The sequence below is a fragment of the Ursus maritimus genome, unplaced genomic scaffold (genome assembly GCF_017311325.1).
Source record: "Ursus maritimus isolate PB19 unplaced genomic scaffold, ASM1731132v1 scaffold_24, whole genome shotgun sequence".
Taxonomy (NCBI): Eukaryota; Metazoa; Chordata; class Mammalia; order Carnivora; family Ursidae; genus Ursus; species Ursus maritimus.
The window spans coordinates 5,973,952-5,987,800 of NW_024424897.1; the positions used below are offsets into that span (position 1 = coordinate 5,973,952).

The 13,849-nt window shown below is 56.3% G+C and overlaps 2 protein-coding genes across 2 annotated transcripts in view; one reads left to right on the forward strand and one right to left on the reverse strand.

The window, feature by feature from the left end:
- Window positions 1-49: 49 nt before the first annotated feature.
- Window positions 50-7,386, reverse strand: TSEN54 (tRNA splicing endonuclease subunit 54). Its single transcript, XM_040640233.1, has 11 exons — window positions 7,276-7,386; window positions 6,986-7,150; window positions 6,820-6,883; window positions 6,653-6,736; window positions 6,224-6,322; window positions 5,151-5,203; window positions 3,097-3,198; window positions 2,237-2,877; window positions 1,545-1,605; window positions 1,071-1,187; window positions 50-554 (listed from the first exon to the last, which is right to left on the reverse strand). The coding sequence occupies exons 1-11, from the start codon at window positions 7,329-7,331 to the stop codon at window positions 404-406; spliced, it is 1,593 nt and encodes a 530-aa protein (XP_040496167.1). The 5' UTR covers window positions 7,332-7,386; the 3' UTR covers window positions 50-403.
- Window positions 7,387-8,496: 1,110 nt separating this feature from the next.
- CASKIN2 (CASK interacting protein 2) overlaps window positions 8,497-13,849 on the forward strand; it is a 14,212-nt gene continuing 8,859 nt past the window's right edge. The window contains exons 1-2 of the mRNA XM_040640235.1: window positions 8,497-8,575; window positions 9,724-10,251. Coding sequence (XP_040496169.1) covers window positions 10,158-10,251 — 94 coding nt within the window. The 5' untranslated portion in view covers window positions 8,497-8,575; window positions 9,724-10,157. The remainder of the gene's footprint in view (window positions 8,576-9,723; window positions 10,252-13,849) is intronic.

Genomic DNA, 13,849 nt, shown 5'->3' on the forward strand with positions numbered 1-13,849 from the left:
GGGCTTGAGGCTCGGGCTGGCGACTTGTCCACTATCTCCAGCCATAGCAGAAAAGCGATCTATTTTTTAATGGCTTTGGCTTTATCGCAAGAAGCAGGCACCCTCTCGTTTAAAGGCACAGAGTCCTCTCTTCTGCCCCACCCCGCTGGGTCTCTGAAATCTAGTCCTGAGTTCCAAGGGGATCACTGCAAGACAGCAACCTCAGACCTGGGACTATGGAAGCCAGGTGGAAGGGGCATGGCTTCGTTCTCCTGCAAGCATCAGACACCCAGGGCCAACGGCCCAGACTAGCCCCTGAAGCTACAGGTCAGGGTCTGGGTATAGGAGGCAGCTGAGATGGTCCCTGAGAGTAGACAGTACAGGTCCCCCAGAGCAAGTCCCATGCCCTGCCACAGCGGCATGATTAGTGTTCCAGATCCCTGGGCAGCGTGAAGTCCCTGAAGCTGTAGAAGGAGATGTCTCCATGATCCACCAGGGCGAAGATCAGAGGAACATCCCCACTCTGGTAGGATAACCGCTTGAGGGTACAGAGGTCTGGAACTGGCTCATCAAATCTGCAGGGATAAAGTTAGACTGAGATGTGGACATAGGCCACCCATAAGCTCTGAGCCCCCAGCCCTCTCAGGCTACCCAGGAAGGGAAATTATAAGACAGGAGTTGAGGGTAAAAGAAGTCTGGCCTCTGAACTCTCATGTGTGCAAACTGCATGGCTTTGATACGTTCTCCAAGAGTGACCCAGAGCCTTGGTTGGGTCTGGGGGCTAGGAGGAGTGAGGTTCTCACCACTCTTAGCCTGTGAATCCCTCTGATTCATATCCCTTCTGCTGAGTGAGTCCTGCAGTAAAGTGGCACAGGAGAGAAACTACCAAAGATGCTAGGAATGAGGGCTGAGGACTTGGGAAACTCTGCTTCCTATAGCACTGACTGGCTGTGTGGCCCTGAGTCAATCACAGCTCTCTGGACCTCTGGTTCCTCTCAGATTGGCAAACTGGCCAGAGGCACGGAAGTGAGCTCCCCTTGGTTTACAAGAGAACTGGCAGCAGCCTGGGGTAATGCTCACTGGTCTCATACCCACTAATGCACATCCGGGCGTAGGGCTTTCCAGGGTTATTCTTGCGGAATGTGGCCACGGCATCAGCCTGGTAAATGTCAAAGCTGATCTCCAAGCCCCCAGACTTCTCCAGCAGCCTGAGGACAGAGTGAGAAACTTTAAGAAACAGGGACCCTCCTCCTCCTCTTCTTTCCATGCCACACTTTCCGTCCCACAGTTCCTGGAAGCAGCCTCATCCAGGGGAACTGAGGTGCTGCCGTGAGGTGCCACTTGGGCAGGGGGGAGGTTCTGCTGCCTATCTCAGAACCCTTGGGCTAAAGCCACTCTTGCCTTTCATCCCTCCCTCTCCCCTAGACACACATGAATTATCAGGCAGGCTAAGGGGCCCTGGAATGATCCTCCAGCCCATGTCCAATTTCAGGAATCAAATCCCAGCTGCCAACTCCTGCTGGCAGCCAAGGTACTCTGGAGACAGGCTCCGCCTGGAGACTCACCGGGCACCTCCGTCAGCAAGGTGTGTGGTCTGCATCACAGAGATATGCTTTAGGGCTGTGGCTGCAAGGACAGTGAAAATAAGGCGTTTCTGGATCTGCCATCTAGTTTAGTGTTGCCAGATTTAACAGATTAAAAAAAAATTGTAGGTATGTCTCACGCAATATTTGGAATATACTTATACTAGAAAAATTAGCTGATTATCTGAACTTCAAATTGAACTCTGGCAACCCTAATCTAGTTACTTAGAATCTCCCATGTTCTCATAAGGATTGTAAAGAATTCTGAATCTCTTAATACTGTTCTTCCCTATTAGTTCCCTATTCTTAAACATGCAGGGCATACGCAGTAAGCCTTCCTTTTATTTGGCCGAGTTGGGAGAACAGGGATCACAAATGGTTGGTGACAGAGCCATCCACATGCATCTTGTTTATTATTTTAAGGATATAGTTGTAGTTTCATTCCCCCTTGCCTCTCCCCAGACACAGACTTGCCATTTCCAAACCTTCCGACATGGGTCCTTTTGCTGCTTTCCAGAACAGACTGTCCTTGTGGGTTCCACTCCACTGGATAGCTCTCTCTGCCCCATCTTTCTTAAGCCTCAATTAGTCATGGCCAACCCATGTCCCTTTCAAAGTCTTAGGATTCCTCAGCTGCCAGGGGCCTGTGGGGCTTTGGCAGGGTGAGGGGGTACCTGGGGAGTCTGCCTGGCCAGGACTCAGCAGGGGTCTGACGGGCTGGTCCCACAGGTGCGAGGGGCGGCTCTGCTCCTGCAGGCGCCTTCTCTGCAACAGCTGCTTGTACTCCTGCCAGCTGGAGCAGCGCCGCACCTCAGGGTCTGAGTTTACATCCTCCCGGAAGTGCTGGGCCTCTGCCTGCCGCTCCCGTACCCGCCTGGACAGCTTCTCCTTCCTTTGGTTCAGCTTCTGGCACCAGGATTCAGCATCTGTCTCCCGCCCAGCGACGTTGGCCGGGAGCAGCTCTGGGGCTGGGGCAAGCAGAAGGGTGTGGCGGCTATCTGGAGCCATGTTGGGGAAGGAGATCTGTTCAAAGTTCCAGCGTGGCTTACAAACCCCCTTGACCCCGTTCTCTACTTTGCCACTCTCCTGGCTGCACCCCACCCCCTCATTAGCCAGGTCAGGCCAGGGCTCCAGGGATCCCAGCAGCCGAGATGGGCCCATTGGGCCCTTTACAGGGCTTGACTCCCGAGGTTTTTCCTCTACGCATCGGCTGTTCTGGTTGCAAGGAGGTGGGCTGGAGGTTGTCGGGCTCTCAGGTGTCTCATTCACCCCCTGCAGGGGATTTTCCAGGGCTCTGGCCTTCTTATTAATGGACCTGAGGGATGTGAGGAGCAAATTGAGCACGTCTGCTTTTGATTGCTGAGATGCACACGTCCCACACATATCCTGCTGCCTCCAAGGTCCTACAAGGGAGCCACCCAAGCGCAGCTCTTAAGCCAATGCATTCTCCAAGGTCCCCAAAATAGCAGTCCCTTAACAGCTCTGCTCCCCAGAACTCCCGGGGGAGGGGGGTTGGCCATGTGGGAAGCATTACCGAGAGCTGGAGTTCCTCCTCTTCCTCTTGCCATTCTGATCCTCTAAGCACTGGGCACTGCCATCCAAGTTCAGCTGTCTCTCATAAGGGGACAGGATGGAGCTGTGGGGTGAGAATTGGGTGGGCAACAGATCCACTTCCTCAGCCTGGAGTTCCCAGTGGAATTCGTGAGGGACTGGCCCAGAAGACAAGTCAGTGGGCCAGGGTCAAAGCCAAACCCAAGGGCTAAGTCCCTGGGTAGACCTGCAAGCAGGGTAAATGGGGGCAACCACAGGGGCTTGGCCATGTGTCTTTGCCCAGGCCTCTGGGTCTCACCAATGGCCCCTTTGAACAGAGACTTACTGGAACCAGGGCTTCTGCAGAGCCAGCAATAAATGATTAATCACTAGTGAGAAAAATCAAGAGACCAGAAAACTTGGAAAATACAGAAAAATAAAAATACATTTTCGGCTCTTATAAACACACATCCTGTCTCCATATGATTATTTTTCTATCAAAAATTACATTGTAGGGGCGCCTGTGGCACAGCGGTTAAGCGTCTGCCTCCGGCTCAGGGCGTGATCCCGGCGTTCCGGGATCGAGCCCCACATCAGGCTCCTCTGCTATGAGCCTGCTTCTTCCTCTCCCACTCCACCTGCTTGTGTTCCCTCTCTCGCTGGCTGTCTCTATCTCTGTCAAATAAATAAATAAAATCTTAAAAAAAAAAAAATTACATTGTACTGGGGTGCCTGGGTGGCTCAGTCAAGCATCTGCCTTCAGTTCAGGTCGTGATCTCAGGGTCCCGGGACTGAGCCCCACATCCGAGGTCCCTGGTCAGCCGGAAGTCTGCTTCTCCCTCTCCCTCTGCACCCCCCAACCCCGGCTCCTGCACTCACCTGCACGTACCCTCTCTCTCTCAAATAAATAAAATCTTAAAAAAAAAAAGACCTTGTACTAACATACTGCTGTTTAATCTTCTCTTGCTCTCAGTAACATACTATGGCCATAGCCCCTTCTGACTATAGCATTCTTCCCTACCATGATTTTTTTATGGTGCTGAGGCTGCAGTGTCCAAATGGTACCCACTGGACAAAAGGGCAATTAAGGTTAAATTTAAATCCATTAAAATTGAACAAAATTTCAGTCCCACAATTGCACAAGCCACATATATTGGACAGCAGAGACCTGGAACATTTTTATCACTGCAGAAAGTTCTACAGGACAGTGCTGCTCTAAGGGACAAACTCAAATTTGTGTGACCATGCCTTCCCCATTGAAGTCAGAGGATGTTTCCAAGTTCACCAAGTTTGCGAAGTGATGATGTTTTGTGTAAGCTCCCCACTAAATACAAGTCCTGTGAGGACAGTGATTTTGCTCTCTGCTATTCCTCAGCAACGAGCACAGGGCCTGGCACCCAGTAAGGAATCAACAAATACTGTCAAGTGAATGAATAAACATTCTCACAGGTGAACTTACGCACAGATCTGTGCCTGTTTCCTTGGGATATATCCCACTTTTAGGCACTAAAGGGCATACCTGTTCTAGAGCTTTTGTGACATACTATGAAACAGTAAAGAGTATACCAGTTTCCACTCTATGGCTGATGGTCTCTGTGGCTCTTAGCAATGCTGGGCTAGTAAGTGATCATCTTTAGAGGCCCCAGAAGGAAAGAACATCTAACTTAGCCAAAGGAATGTGAGACCCTACTCAACTGTTAATTCCTTACTTGGCCCTTCATTCATGCAGGCACTAGACAAATCTGCTTACACACCCACGGAGGCACTGTTCTGGTATTACAGCTACGTGCCAGTGCACTGCTGGGAGCTACAAGTGCTCAATTGTTATCTGCGGAGCGAACAGGCTGAAGATGGGGCTCAATTTGATAAACCAGGATAAGCTGAAATGACCCAGACTTGTCTCAATAGAACACTTCCAACAGAGGTCCCCAGACCATGCCCAGGGAGCTGCAGCTCCAGACAAGGATTCCAGGTCAAGAGAGGCATTTTCCACTTTGGGGCTAGTCTACCAGGTCCCAGGACTAGAACAAATGGGAGAGAAATGGGATAGGGATTTACCTTGGTTGGAATCGTCGAACCACGTAGCCCAGTCTCTTCAGGTGGCTGAAAGCCTCAAAGAGAAAAAGTAAAGATCAGAGGTCCACTTCTGAAAACACCAAATAGTTCCTCCAAACAGGAGCCACTCCCCACGCCCCCTTCCTTGTCCCTAATGCATACCCCAGTTCCAAACCCTGGGATTGGCTGGACCGTACTCCATTATAAACACCCTCCCCAAACTAAGGTCTCAGTCTCTGAATTCCTGTCTCTTGCTTACTTTACTCTGGGCACAAATAACATTTAGCAGTTTCTTGATTTAAATGCAAAATCCAAAAAAGCTAATAGCTGACAAATCAGGAAAAGAACTATGTGCTAGGATATTATACCAAAGCTGTCAGGAGCGAAGCTCCTAACCAGTGTGAACAAGGAAGTGGCAAAAGGTGATACACAGCACACCCACTCCCCTGCCACTCCCCCCTACACCTCCACAGACAGGGGTAGGGTAGGAGTGGTCTTTGGTAAAGATCCACATGTCCATACTTGTGTTCTAATACCCACATCAGAGAGATGTACGGAGGAATGACGCCATCATGCTTGATTTCTCAGCAGTCTTCAACATAGCCAATCACTTCTCCCTTCTCTCGGCTTCTGTGAGACCACCTCTCCTGGTTTTTCTCCTTTGTTGTCAGACACTCCTTGGTCTGTTCCTGGTTCCCTATCTTCCCCCTGACCTCCACACAGTGGAATGCTCCAAGTCTCTGAAACAGCCCTCTATTCTGTTCACACTCCCGTACAGCCCTGTGGTTTTAAATACCATCCACACGCTCATGATGTCCACATTTATGTCTCCAGCCTTGTGGCCCTCCCCAGCTCTGTCTTCTTCCCAGCCCTCAGTTCTGTGGACTCAGTCATTCAGTTGCTTGCTCACTTATTCCCAATTGCCACCACTAGGAAGCAGGCCCCATGACAGCAGAGCCCTTGGCTGTCTTGTAGTCCCAACACATAGCTCTGTGTCTAGCACCTTGTGGGTACTTATAAATCCTCACTGACTCAGGGGATGGGTGGCTTCTCTCCTGGGAGAGGGTGGCAGATACCTGGTACTGCAGAAAAGTCATAGTGTCCTCAGTCAGCAGTAGCTGGTAGGCCTCTTGAATAGACAGTGGCAGATCTTGGTGGAAAAGCTGGATGGAGCCCTGGAAGTGGGGCCAACAGCTCAGCTTGTGGACCCTCCTGCAGTGGCTCAACCAATGGGGCAACTTTCAGGTGGTGAAACATGGGCGTCCTCCCCCCCCTCCCGCCCCCAGCATCACAGCAAGAATGTGGCCAACCCGGAAAGGAGGGCACCACCACTAATTTGGACGGGAATCCCCGCTCTCTGCATGGTACTCTTGTCATCGGTTCTAGAATTCGGGTTACAAGCTTCTTGAATCCTCAGTTGTGTATATACTTTTACTCTAATAAAAACACGTCCTTCTCGGTTCCTTGCTCCCAACCCTTCCTCACCCTCCGGGGGCCCCACTCACACACTCCAGCAGATATAAGGCCTCTTCGGGGTGAAGCCGCTGCCGGCCCTGCTCTGAGAAGCCCATGGTCTGCCAGAATTTACCCTGTGTGGGACCCAGAGCAAATGTCACAAAGGAACCAGGAAGGCAGAGAAGGCGGGTCCCTCTCCCCGAGCCCCGCCGCTCACCGCAGGAGACTTCAATTCCACAAAGCCCTCTTCCGGCCTCCACTCGGCAGCCACCAAACTGCCCCTGGCGAAGAGTGGGGAGGGGGTCCGTCTGAGTGTCCCCGTGAAGTCGACGGGGTCCGGCCGCCCCGCCTGCCCCGGCCCCGCCCCGGCCCGCCCCCCTCACAGGCGCTCCACGCGCTCCTCCGCCAGCAGCTGCCAGAGCTCCTCGCGGCACAAGCGCAGCCGCTCGGCCTGGGCCGCCGAGCCGTCGGGGAGGAAGTCCTTGGGCCCATGCGAGCGCTGAGGCAGCTTCTGGGACCGCGAGCGGGCGGCCAGGAGCTCCCGGGCACTGGGGAAGGAAGAGACGCGGGGTCAGCGCAGGGCAGTCGGGGCCGCGAGGCCCGGTCCGGGATTCCCATCCCCTTCCCCCACGCCCCCTCCGCGTGCCCCGCGCCTCCGCTGGCCGGGCCGCACCAGAGCACGCGCCCGGCGGGAACCTCCACCGCGGCGGGCTCGAGCTCGGGCTCCATCGGGCCGCCGTCTGCGGCTGCGCGCGCACCGCCCCTGATCCACTCACCGCCGGAACTCCGCGCGGCCCTAGCGCCCGCGGAATCTCCCTCTGCTCCACCAGCCACCGGCTGGACCAACTGGCTTTCCACCTTCCTGGCTGTCCTAGAGCCTGCCAACAAACTTGTGCCTCGATTCCGGGGGCAGAGAGATTGCGGGTTTCTGGATTTGTAGGAGCTCCCCTCTCCTCCCCAGTCCTCCTCTCTAGTAAAAATTGAGGAACCCGGCGTCTGAGAGTGTAGTATGGACAGTCAAATGCGTGACCCTCCCCTCCGCAGCCCTGGGCCGCTTAGTCTCCACCACTCAGGCTGGACAAAGAGGAAAGAGGGAGGGTTTAGAGAAGGGAGAGTAGTGGGTTCCCGCATTCCAGCCTCGCACACTGGCCACCGGGGGCTGTCAGACGCGGTCTGGGTAGGTTCGGAGTTCCTTCCGGGTCTTCCGATGGGTCTCTTCCGAGGGGCTTGGAAGCCGGGTTTCGAGGGCTGGGGGCGGGAGGAGCTGTCCGGCCCACGATGGTGCTGAAGCGCCACTCCAGCCTGTCATTAGCACCCCCTCGAGGCTGGGGTCCCCGCCGCCGCCACCGTGGGCCTCTCCGACATAGTCCGCTAGGTGGCACTATTGCTCCAACCAGCGGCTGTGGGTCGGCGACTCTGGTCGCAGACGGAGGTCAACGTGGGAGTCTCTGGAGGGGCGAGGAGCGAAAAGGAAGGGGGGGCTTCCCAAATGGGGTCCCCAGATGTCGGTTTCCAGACCCCTTCACATCACGTCTTCGCTCCTGCTCAGTCATAAACAGGGCATCTCGCCCTTGGGTTTGAACTCTAGGGCCCCAGGTTGCGGCAGCACCACAACCGGGATGCAGGGCGCGCGCACTCTTCGCCCCAACACGCCGCTTCACCTGGGCGCATGCGCTGACCCGGCCAGAGCGCCAGGTCCGGACGAAAGCGGTGGGGGCGGGGTCTGGTACGGATGGGGGCGGGGCCGTAGACGCTGACTGACAGCCCGACTGCGCGGCCGGGACGGTCCCTCTGCTCCCGATCCGGCGGGAGGGAGGGGGGAGGGGCGGGATTTCCTGCGGGAGGCGCCGAGCCGGTCTTGGAAAAGGAGGAGAAGGAGGAGAAAAGGGGTAAGGGGGGCAGTGAGAGCCACCGTCCAGAGTGCCAGGGACCGAGAAGGGCCAGCCAGACCCCCAGCGGGGCAGCTGGGAGAGGTAAGACTGCGGGGCCTGCGCGGGGGGTCAGCACCTTTGAGGGCGGGCACAAACTAACTTTTCTTTCGGGATCCGCGGGCGCCTTCGTCTCTCTGCTCCTTCCGTCCTCCTCGCGCTCCTGTTCCGTCTTCCCGCATCAATCCCTCCGGCGCTTGGCTCTCCCGGTAGCTCCCACCGCTTTGTTCCCCGGGTCGGCCTGGGTTGGGCTGGGTTGGGGGGATTGCGCGGCGCTGGACGGGCATTCCGGGGGGCGGGGGAGCCAGCCCGACCCAAGCACTACCAGGGGCGTCCTCCTCCTGTGTCGGCTGCGGGCAAGAGCAGGAGTGCCATCTGGGTTGGGCTTGGGACGTTCTAGGAGTAAGGAGACCCCAGCTAGGGCCCCAGGCCTGCACGGGTCTCATGCCACAGGGCTCGGGCAACAAATTCCTGGCCACTGAGAACTGACGTAAGCTTTTCTGCAGCGAAGTCGGGGCTCCGGGCCTCAGGTTCAGGCTTTGGGGGGGGGGTCAGGCAGCCCCATCTGCCAGCATGCCCCAGCTCTTGTCTCTGTTCTCTGCCCAGCTGCTTCACCATCCCGCACAAGGGGTGAGGATGGGTCAGCAACAGGTGTTGTAAAGCCTCCCGGTCCAGCAGTCAGACCCCCGCCAGAAATGGGGCACTATATGCTCCCCACTCCACCCTCTGAATTTGTAAAGAGCCTGGGGCTAGGGCATCCAGCTATTATAGTAAAGCTTAGATTGGGAGGAGTCTGGGGGTAGGCACCTTCCACCGGGAGTGACCCTTGCCTGTCTGCCTGTGCCTGACCCTTCCAGGCCCCACCTCCTGGCCCACCAGTTGTCTGTGGGTGTCAGAGCCCCGGGCTGTGGAGAACAGGCTGCTGGCCCAGCCTGCCCCAGTGTGTCGTGCTGCCAGGGCCCCTCCTGCCCCAGGTTGAGGTGCTGCCAGGTGCCCTGGGGCCTCAGTGACTCAGCCTCCCTCTCCCAGAAAGTCACCGCCTCCCCACAGATACTCCTCTCATGCCTGGCAGCTGTCTTCCCGCTTTGAGTGGCTTGGCCCTTCCTTGACTCAGAAGGGCAGCTCGGGTGGTTCGGGGGCTCCCTGGAAGCCCTGTCCTACCCTTCTGAGCCCCACTTCTGGGACCCTTGCAGGCCTGTCCCCGCCTGCAGCAGAGGCACTGCACCTTTTCCAGACCCCTGAGACTTGTCCACTGCTGCTTCCTGAGGCCCGAGGGAATGCTGACTGCGCTCTGGGTGGGCACTGGTGCTCCTGAGCCACCCCGGGAAGATTGGCGTGCCCAGTCCCAGCTCATCCCTGGGCTGTCAGACGCGGCGAGCAGATTTCTGTTCGGGTTTCCACGAGGCCACCACCCCCTCAGAGATCGGTTTTCCTGCTTGTGGTGGTTGTTCATGAAACACGTTGAGGGAGCACCCGTCAGTGCCTAACAAGAAGCCAGACTCGCTCCCCCAGGACGCCTGGCCCCCCAAAGGGCCAAGGCATGGCACCCTGATGCTTTGGCTTAGACCTAAAGTTTTCCTGCCTCTGCCCTGGACTCCTGATCACAGAGCCCAGCCCAGGGACCGGAATGGGTCGTGAACAGGACCTGATCCTTGCCGTCAAGAATGGAGATGTGACTGGTGTGCAGAAACTGGTGGCTAAGGTCAAGGCCGCAAAGACAAGTGAGTGCTTGGTGGGGTGACTGTCTAGCTGAGACCCTGCCCTGAGTGCTCAGCCTACAGAGAGAGGCTTGTGGGTCACTGTGATCTGGGGACTTGTGGTGGGAGGACTGTCTGTTCTGTAAGGAATGCCTCAGTGGGAGAGCCAGAGAGGACTTTGGGTCACCCCTTGCTTTGTATCCTTAGGCAAATCACTTAGCCTCTCTGGGCCTCAGTTTCCTCACCTGTAAAGTGAATGGGCTGAAATACATTCCTTTGAGTTTTTTTTAAGTGTCTGCTGTGTGCCAGGCTTTGTTCTAGGCACCGGGCCATTATGTGGCAGCAGTGAATAAAACAGACTGAAATTCCTGCCCTCGTGGAGTTGCCTGTAGCAGGTGGTTTTTCTGACGTCGTCTTTGGAGGCAGGAGATTTCTGGCAGTGGGGCTGGGAAAAACTGAATAGCTAGAGTTCCAACCCCATCCCCCAATTCAACAATAGCATCTCTGCATTTATGGCCGCTTATTGGGGATGCCCATAAGATTGCTTTTAATAAGAGCTCTACTGCTTAAAGCAGAGTTCATCACTATCTCAGCACTTGCTAAAGTCCCTTCCCCTTGACTTAACTTCTTATGTTCCCTGGAAGTGTGTGGCCAAAGCTAACTTTCTAGAGGTTTCTCCAAAGCCTGGGTCTCTAGTCTTTTTTTTTTTAAAGATTTTATTTATTTATTCGACAGAGATAGAGACAGCCAGCGAGAGAGGGAACACAAGCAGGGGGAGTGGGAGAGGAAGAAGCAGGCTCATAGCAGAAGAGCCTGATGTGGGGCTCGATCCCAGATCGCCAGGATCACGCCCTGAGCCGAAGACAGACGCTTAACCGCTGTGCCACCCAGGTGCCCCTGGGTCTCTAGTCTTGACAGGGTTGTGAGGGCTCCATGCATGGGTGGCCACACCTGAACCCCATTTCTTGCGTACCTCTGTGGTGAGATTCCCTCCGCCCCCAACCTCTGGGCTTCAGGGCAAGTTCTCTGAGCTGTCCCAGGAGGACACTGGACTTGTCCCCTGAGTTTCTAGACCAGCAGGGGTAGGAAGTAGCTCCTGCCACGAGTCTGGGGCTGGGGGAGGGAGGGTTCCCTCAGAGTGCTGTAGCCCTAAGACACACCTTAGCCCTGTGCACAGGAAGGGGTCCCCTAGACTGCATAAAGACATCTAATCCTCACCCACACCTGGGAGTTTGGGGTGCCAGAAGGATGGATTTGAAGGGCCTGGGAGATGTGCACATGTGTGTGCACCCACTTGCACACCAGGGCAAGAGACGCAGGGTATGGAGAGGTGGAGCTGGGCCTCGGGGTGGAGAGGAGGACAGGTGGTGCGGCCCCTGTGCCCTGGGGAAGTGGATACAGGGTAAGCACGATGGAAGGAAGGTGCCAGAGAGGTCCTGGGAGGGCCCTGGAGGCCCAAGAGTGGGAGCCACTCCCCCTCCTCCCCTCACCTCTGTGTTGTTTTTGGCGACCTGCCCAGTAGGGCCTTGGTTGAGCTGCTGCTGGCCTCTCAGCTCTGGGGCCTCAAAGTGAGGCCCTCAGGAGGGCAAGCAGGTAGAGTCTGGAGGCTGGTGGCAGGAACCTCACAGCCAGGCTCCTAGGCTCTGGGAAGGTGCCCTGTGCCCCAGGGGAAATGCCTATGGAGGAAGAGATTCCTTCCTTTAGCCCCAAAGGGGACGGGTACATTGTGTAGGCAAGGACACAGAGTGACAGGGTCCTGGGACTCCTTGTGAAGCCCTGGCACCGAGCCTGCCCTCCCAGTCCCCTGAAAAGCTGGGAAAGCTGGTACAAAAACGAGATCACAGGTGATGTTTGCAGATCCTATAGTTTATGAAATATTGTAAGCCCTCGATTCCCTGTGAGATGGGTATTTCTATATCTACTTTACAGATAAGGAAACCAACACTCAGAGAGGATTAGCGAGTTGCCCAAGGTCACACAGCCATTATGTGGCAGATCAGAGTCAAGTTCCTGTCCTTTCCCCTCCGCTCCTACACTTGGCTGCCCATCAGAATTACCTAGTGATGGTTCTGAAAGCACAGATTCTCTGTTCTCCCTCAGAATTAGAATAATCGTCACAGAGATCTTGAGACCCTGTGAATCAGAAAGTTCTCCAGGTGACTCTAAAGCAGTCCTCAGAAGGGAAGCTGGGAACTCCTGCTCAATATCACAGAGGGGCAAAGGAAACTGATGGAAAGGGAGGTGTCAGGGCTCCCCTTTTTCCTTCTGGTGGGTGGCTGGAGCCTTCTGGGTGGCCAAAGAGAGATGCTTCCTCAGCCTCCTCCATTTGCTATGTGGCCACCGGGGGGTTGGCATTCCCTGCCTACCCTGGTCCTCTTGACAGAGCAGGTGGCTGGGAGGAGAAGGGTGCAGTTGCCCTGGCCTTGCCCCTGCCCTCCCTCCCTCCCCTGCTCCCTTTTCTGAGCTGTCTCCTTCTCTGGCCAGAGGAAATGGAGTGGGCTGAGGGTGGCCCAATGAGCTCACATCCTCTGCCTGAGCCTAAATCAGGAGCGACCCTTCCACCCCCAGAGCCGGGCCGGGAAGAAGGCTGCGCTGCAGGGGAAGTGGCTGGAACCACTGCCAGGAACCAGGACCCTCCGCCCTCCAGCCAAGGTCCCTAGCCCAGTCACTCTGAGCCTCTCTCCCCCACCGCCTTTCCGGCCATTGTTCGGGAAAGAACAGAGCCACCCAGCCTGGCCCTGCCCCTGTTCCTGTCTGTCCCTCCTGTCACATTGTCCTGCCACTCCCCGGAGGGACTGTATCTCACTGCTGAGCTGCCCCATCCCGGACTGGCCAGGACTGGCAGCAGGTGGAGGGACTTTCTCCTTCCTGCCGACCTCATCGTCTTCCGTGAGGCTCGCAGAGGTACCCCGGCTGGCCAAGGTCACGCAGCTAGTAAGGGGGAGAATTTGGACCACACATTTCCGGCTCCTAAAGCCGCTCTCCTTCCCGTTGCCCTGACTGGCTCTGTGTGACAAGGACTTTCCGAGGGGGCTAGAGGAAGCCTGGGAGGCCTCCGTTTCTTTCCAGCGGCCCCCACCCCCTCACCCCTTCTGCGACTGCCAGCTCTGTATTTACCTTTTCTGTGTAGCATATCGTGTTATTCGGCTCAGTCCTAAATGTAGCTGTCCCCTCTCTCCCCATCCCATGCTCCTCTCTCCTGAGTTGATCCCTCCCTGTTGGAATGAGGCCCTGTCTTGCTGGGGTATTCAGGGGCCCACCAGGGCCTGGAGGGCAGGCCTGGACCAGCATGCTTGGCACCCTGCCCAGCCTGGGTTGAGCCAGGCCTCCTCCTTCCCAGCAGGGGTGGGTTCCAGCAGGAGGCAGGGGCCCGCCTGTGACAGACATTCCTTTTTCTCTCCCAACACTCATCAAGGACCGCCCCCTCCTGGGCCCCGGCCGGTGCCTGGAGCACACCTGCCTGAATCCTCTCATCCTCGCGGACCAGGGGGATGGACCAGCATCCTGCCTGTGCCCCTGGTGGCTCTGGCCACCATCCAGCAGAGAGCCTTCTGCCCCGGGGCATGAACATCTCTGCTGGGAGCCTGTGGGTGCAGAATCAGCAGTTACTCCCCTGACAGGA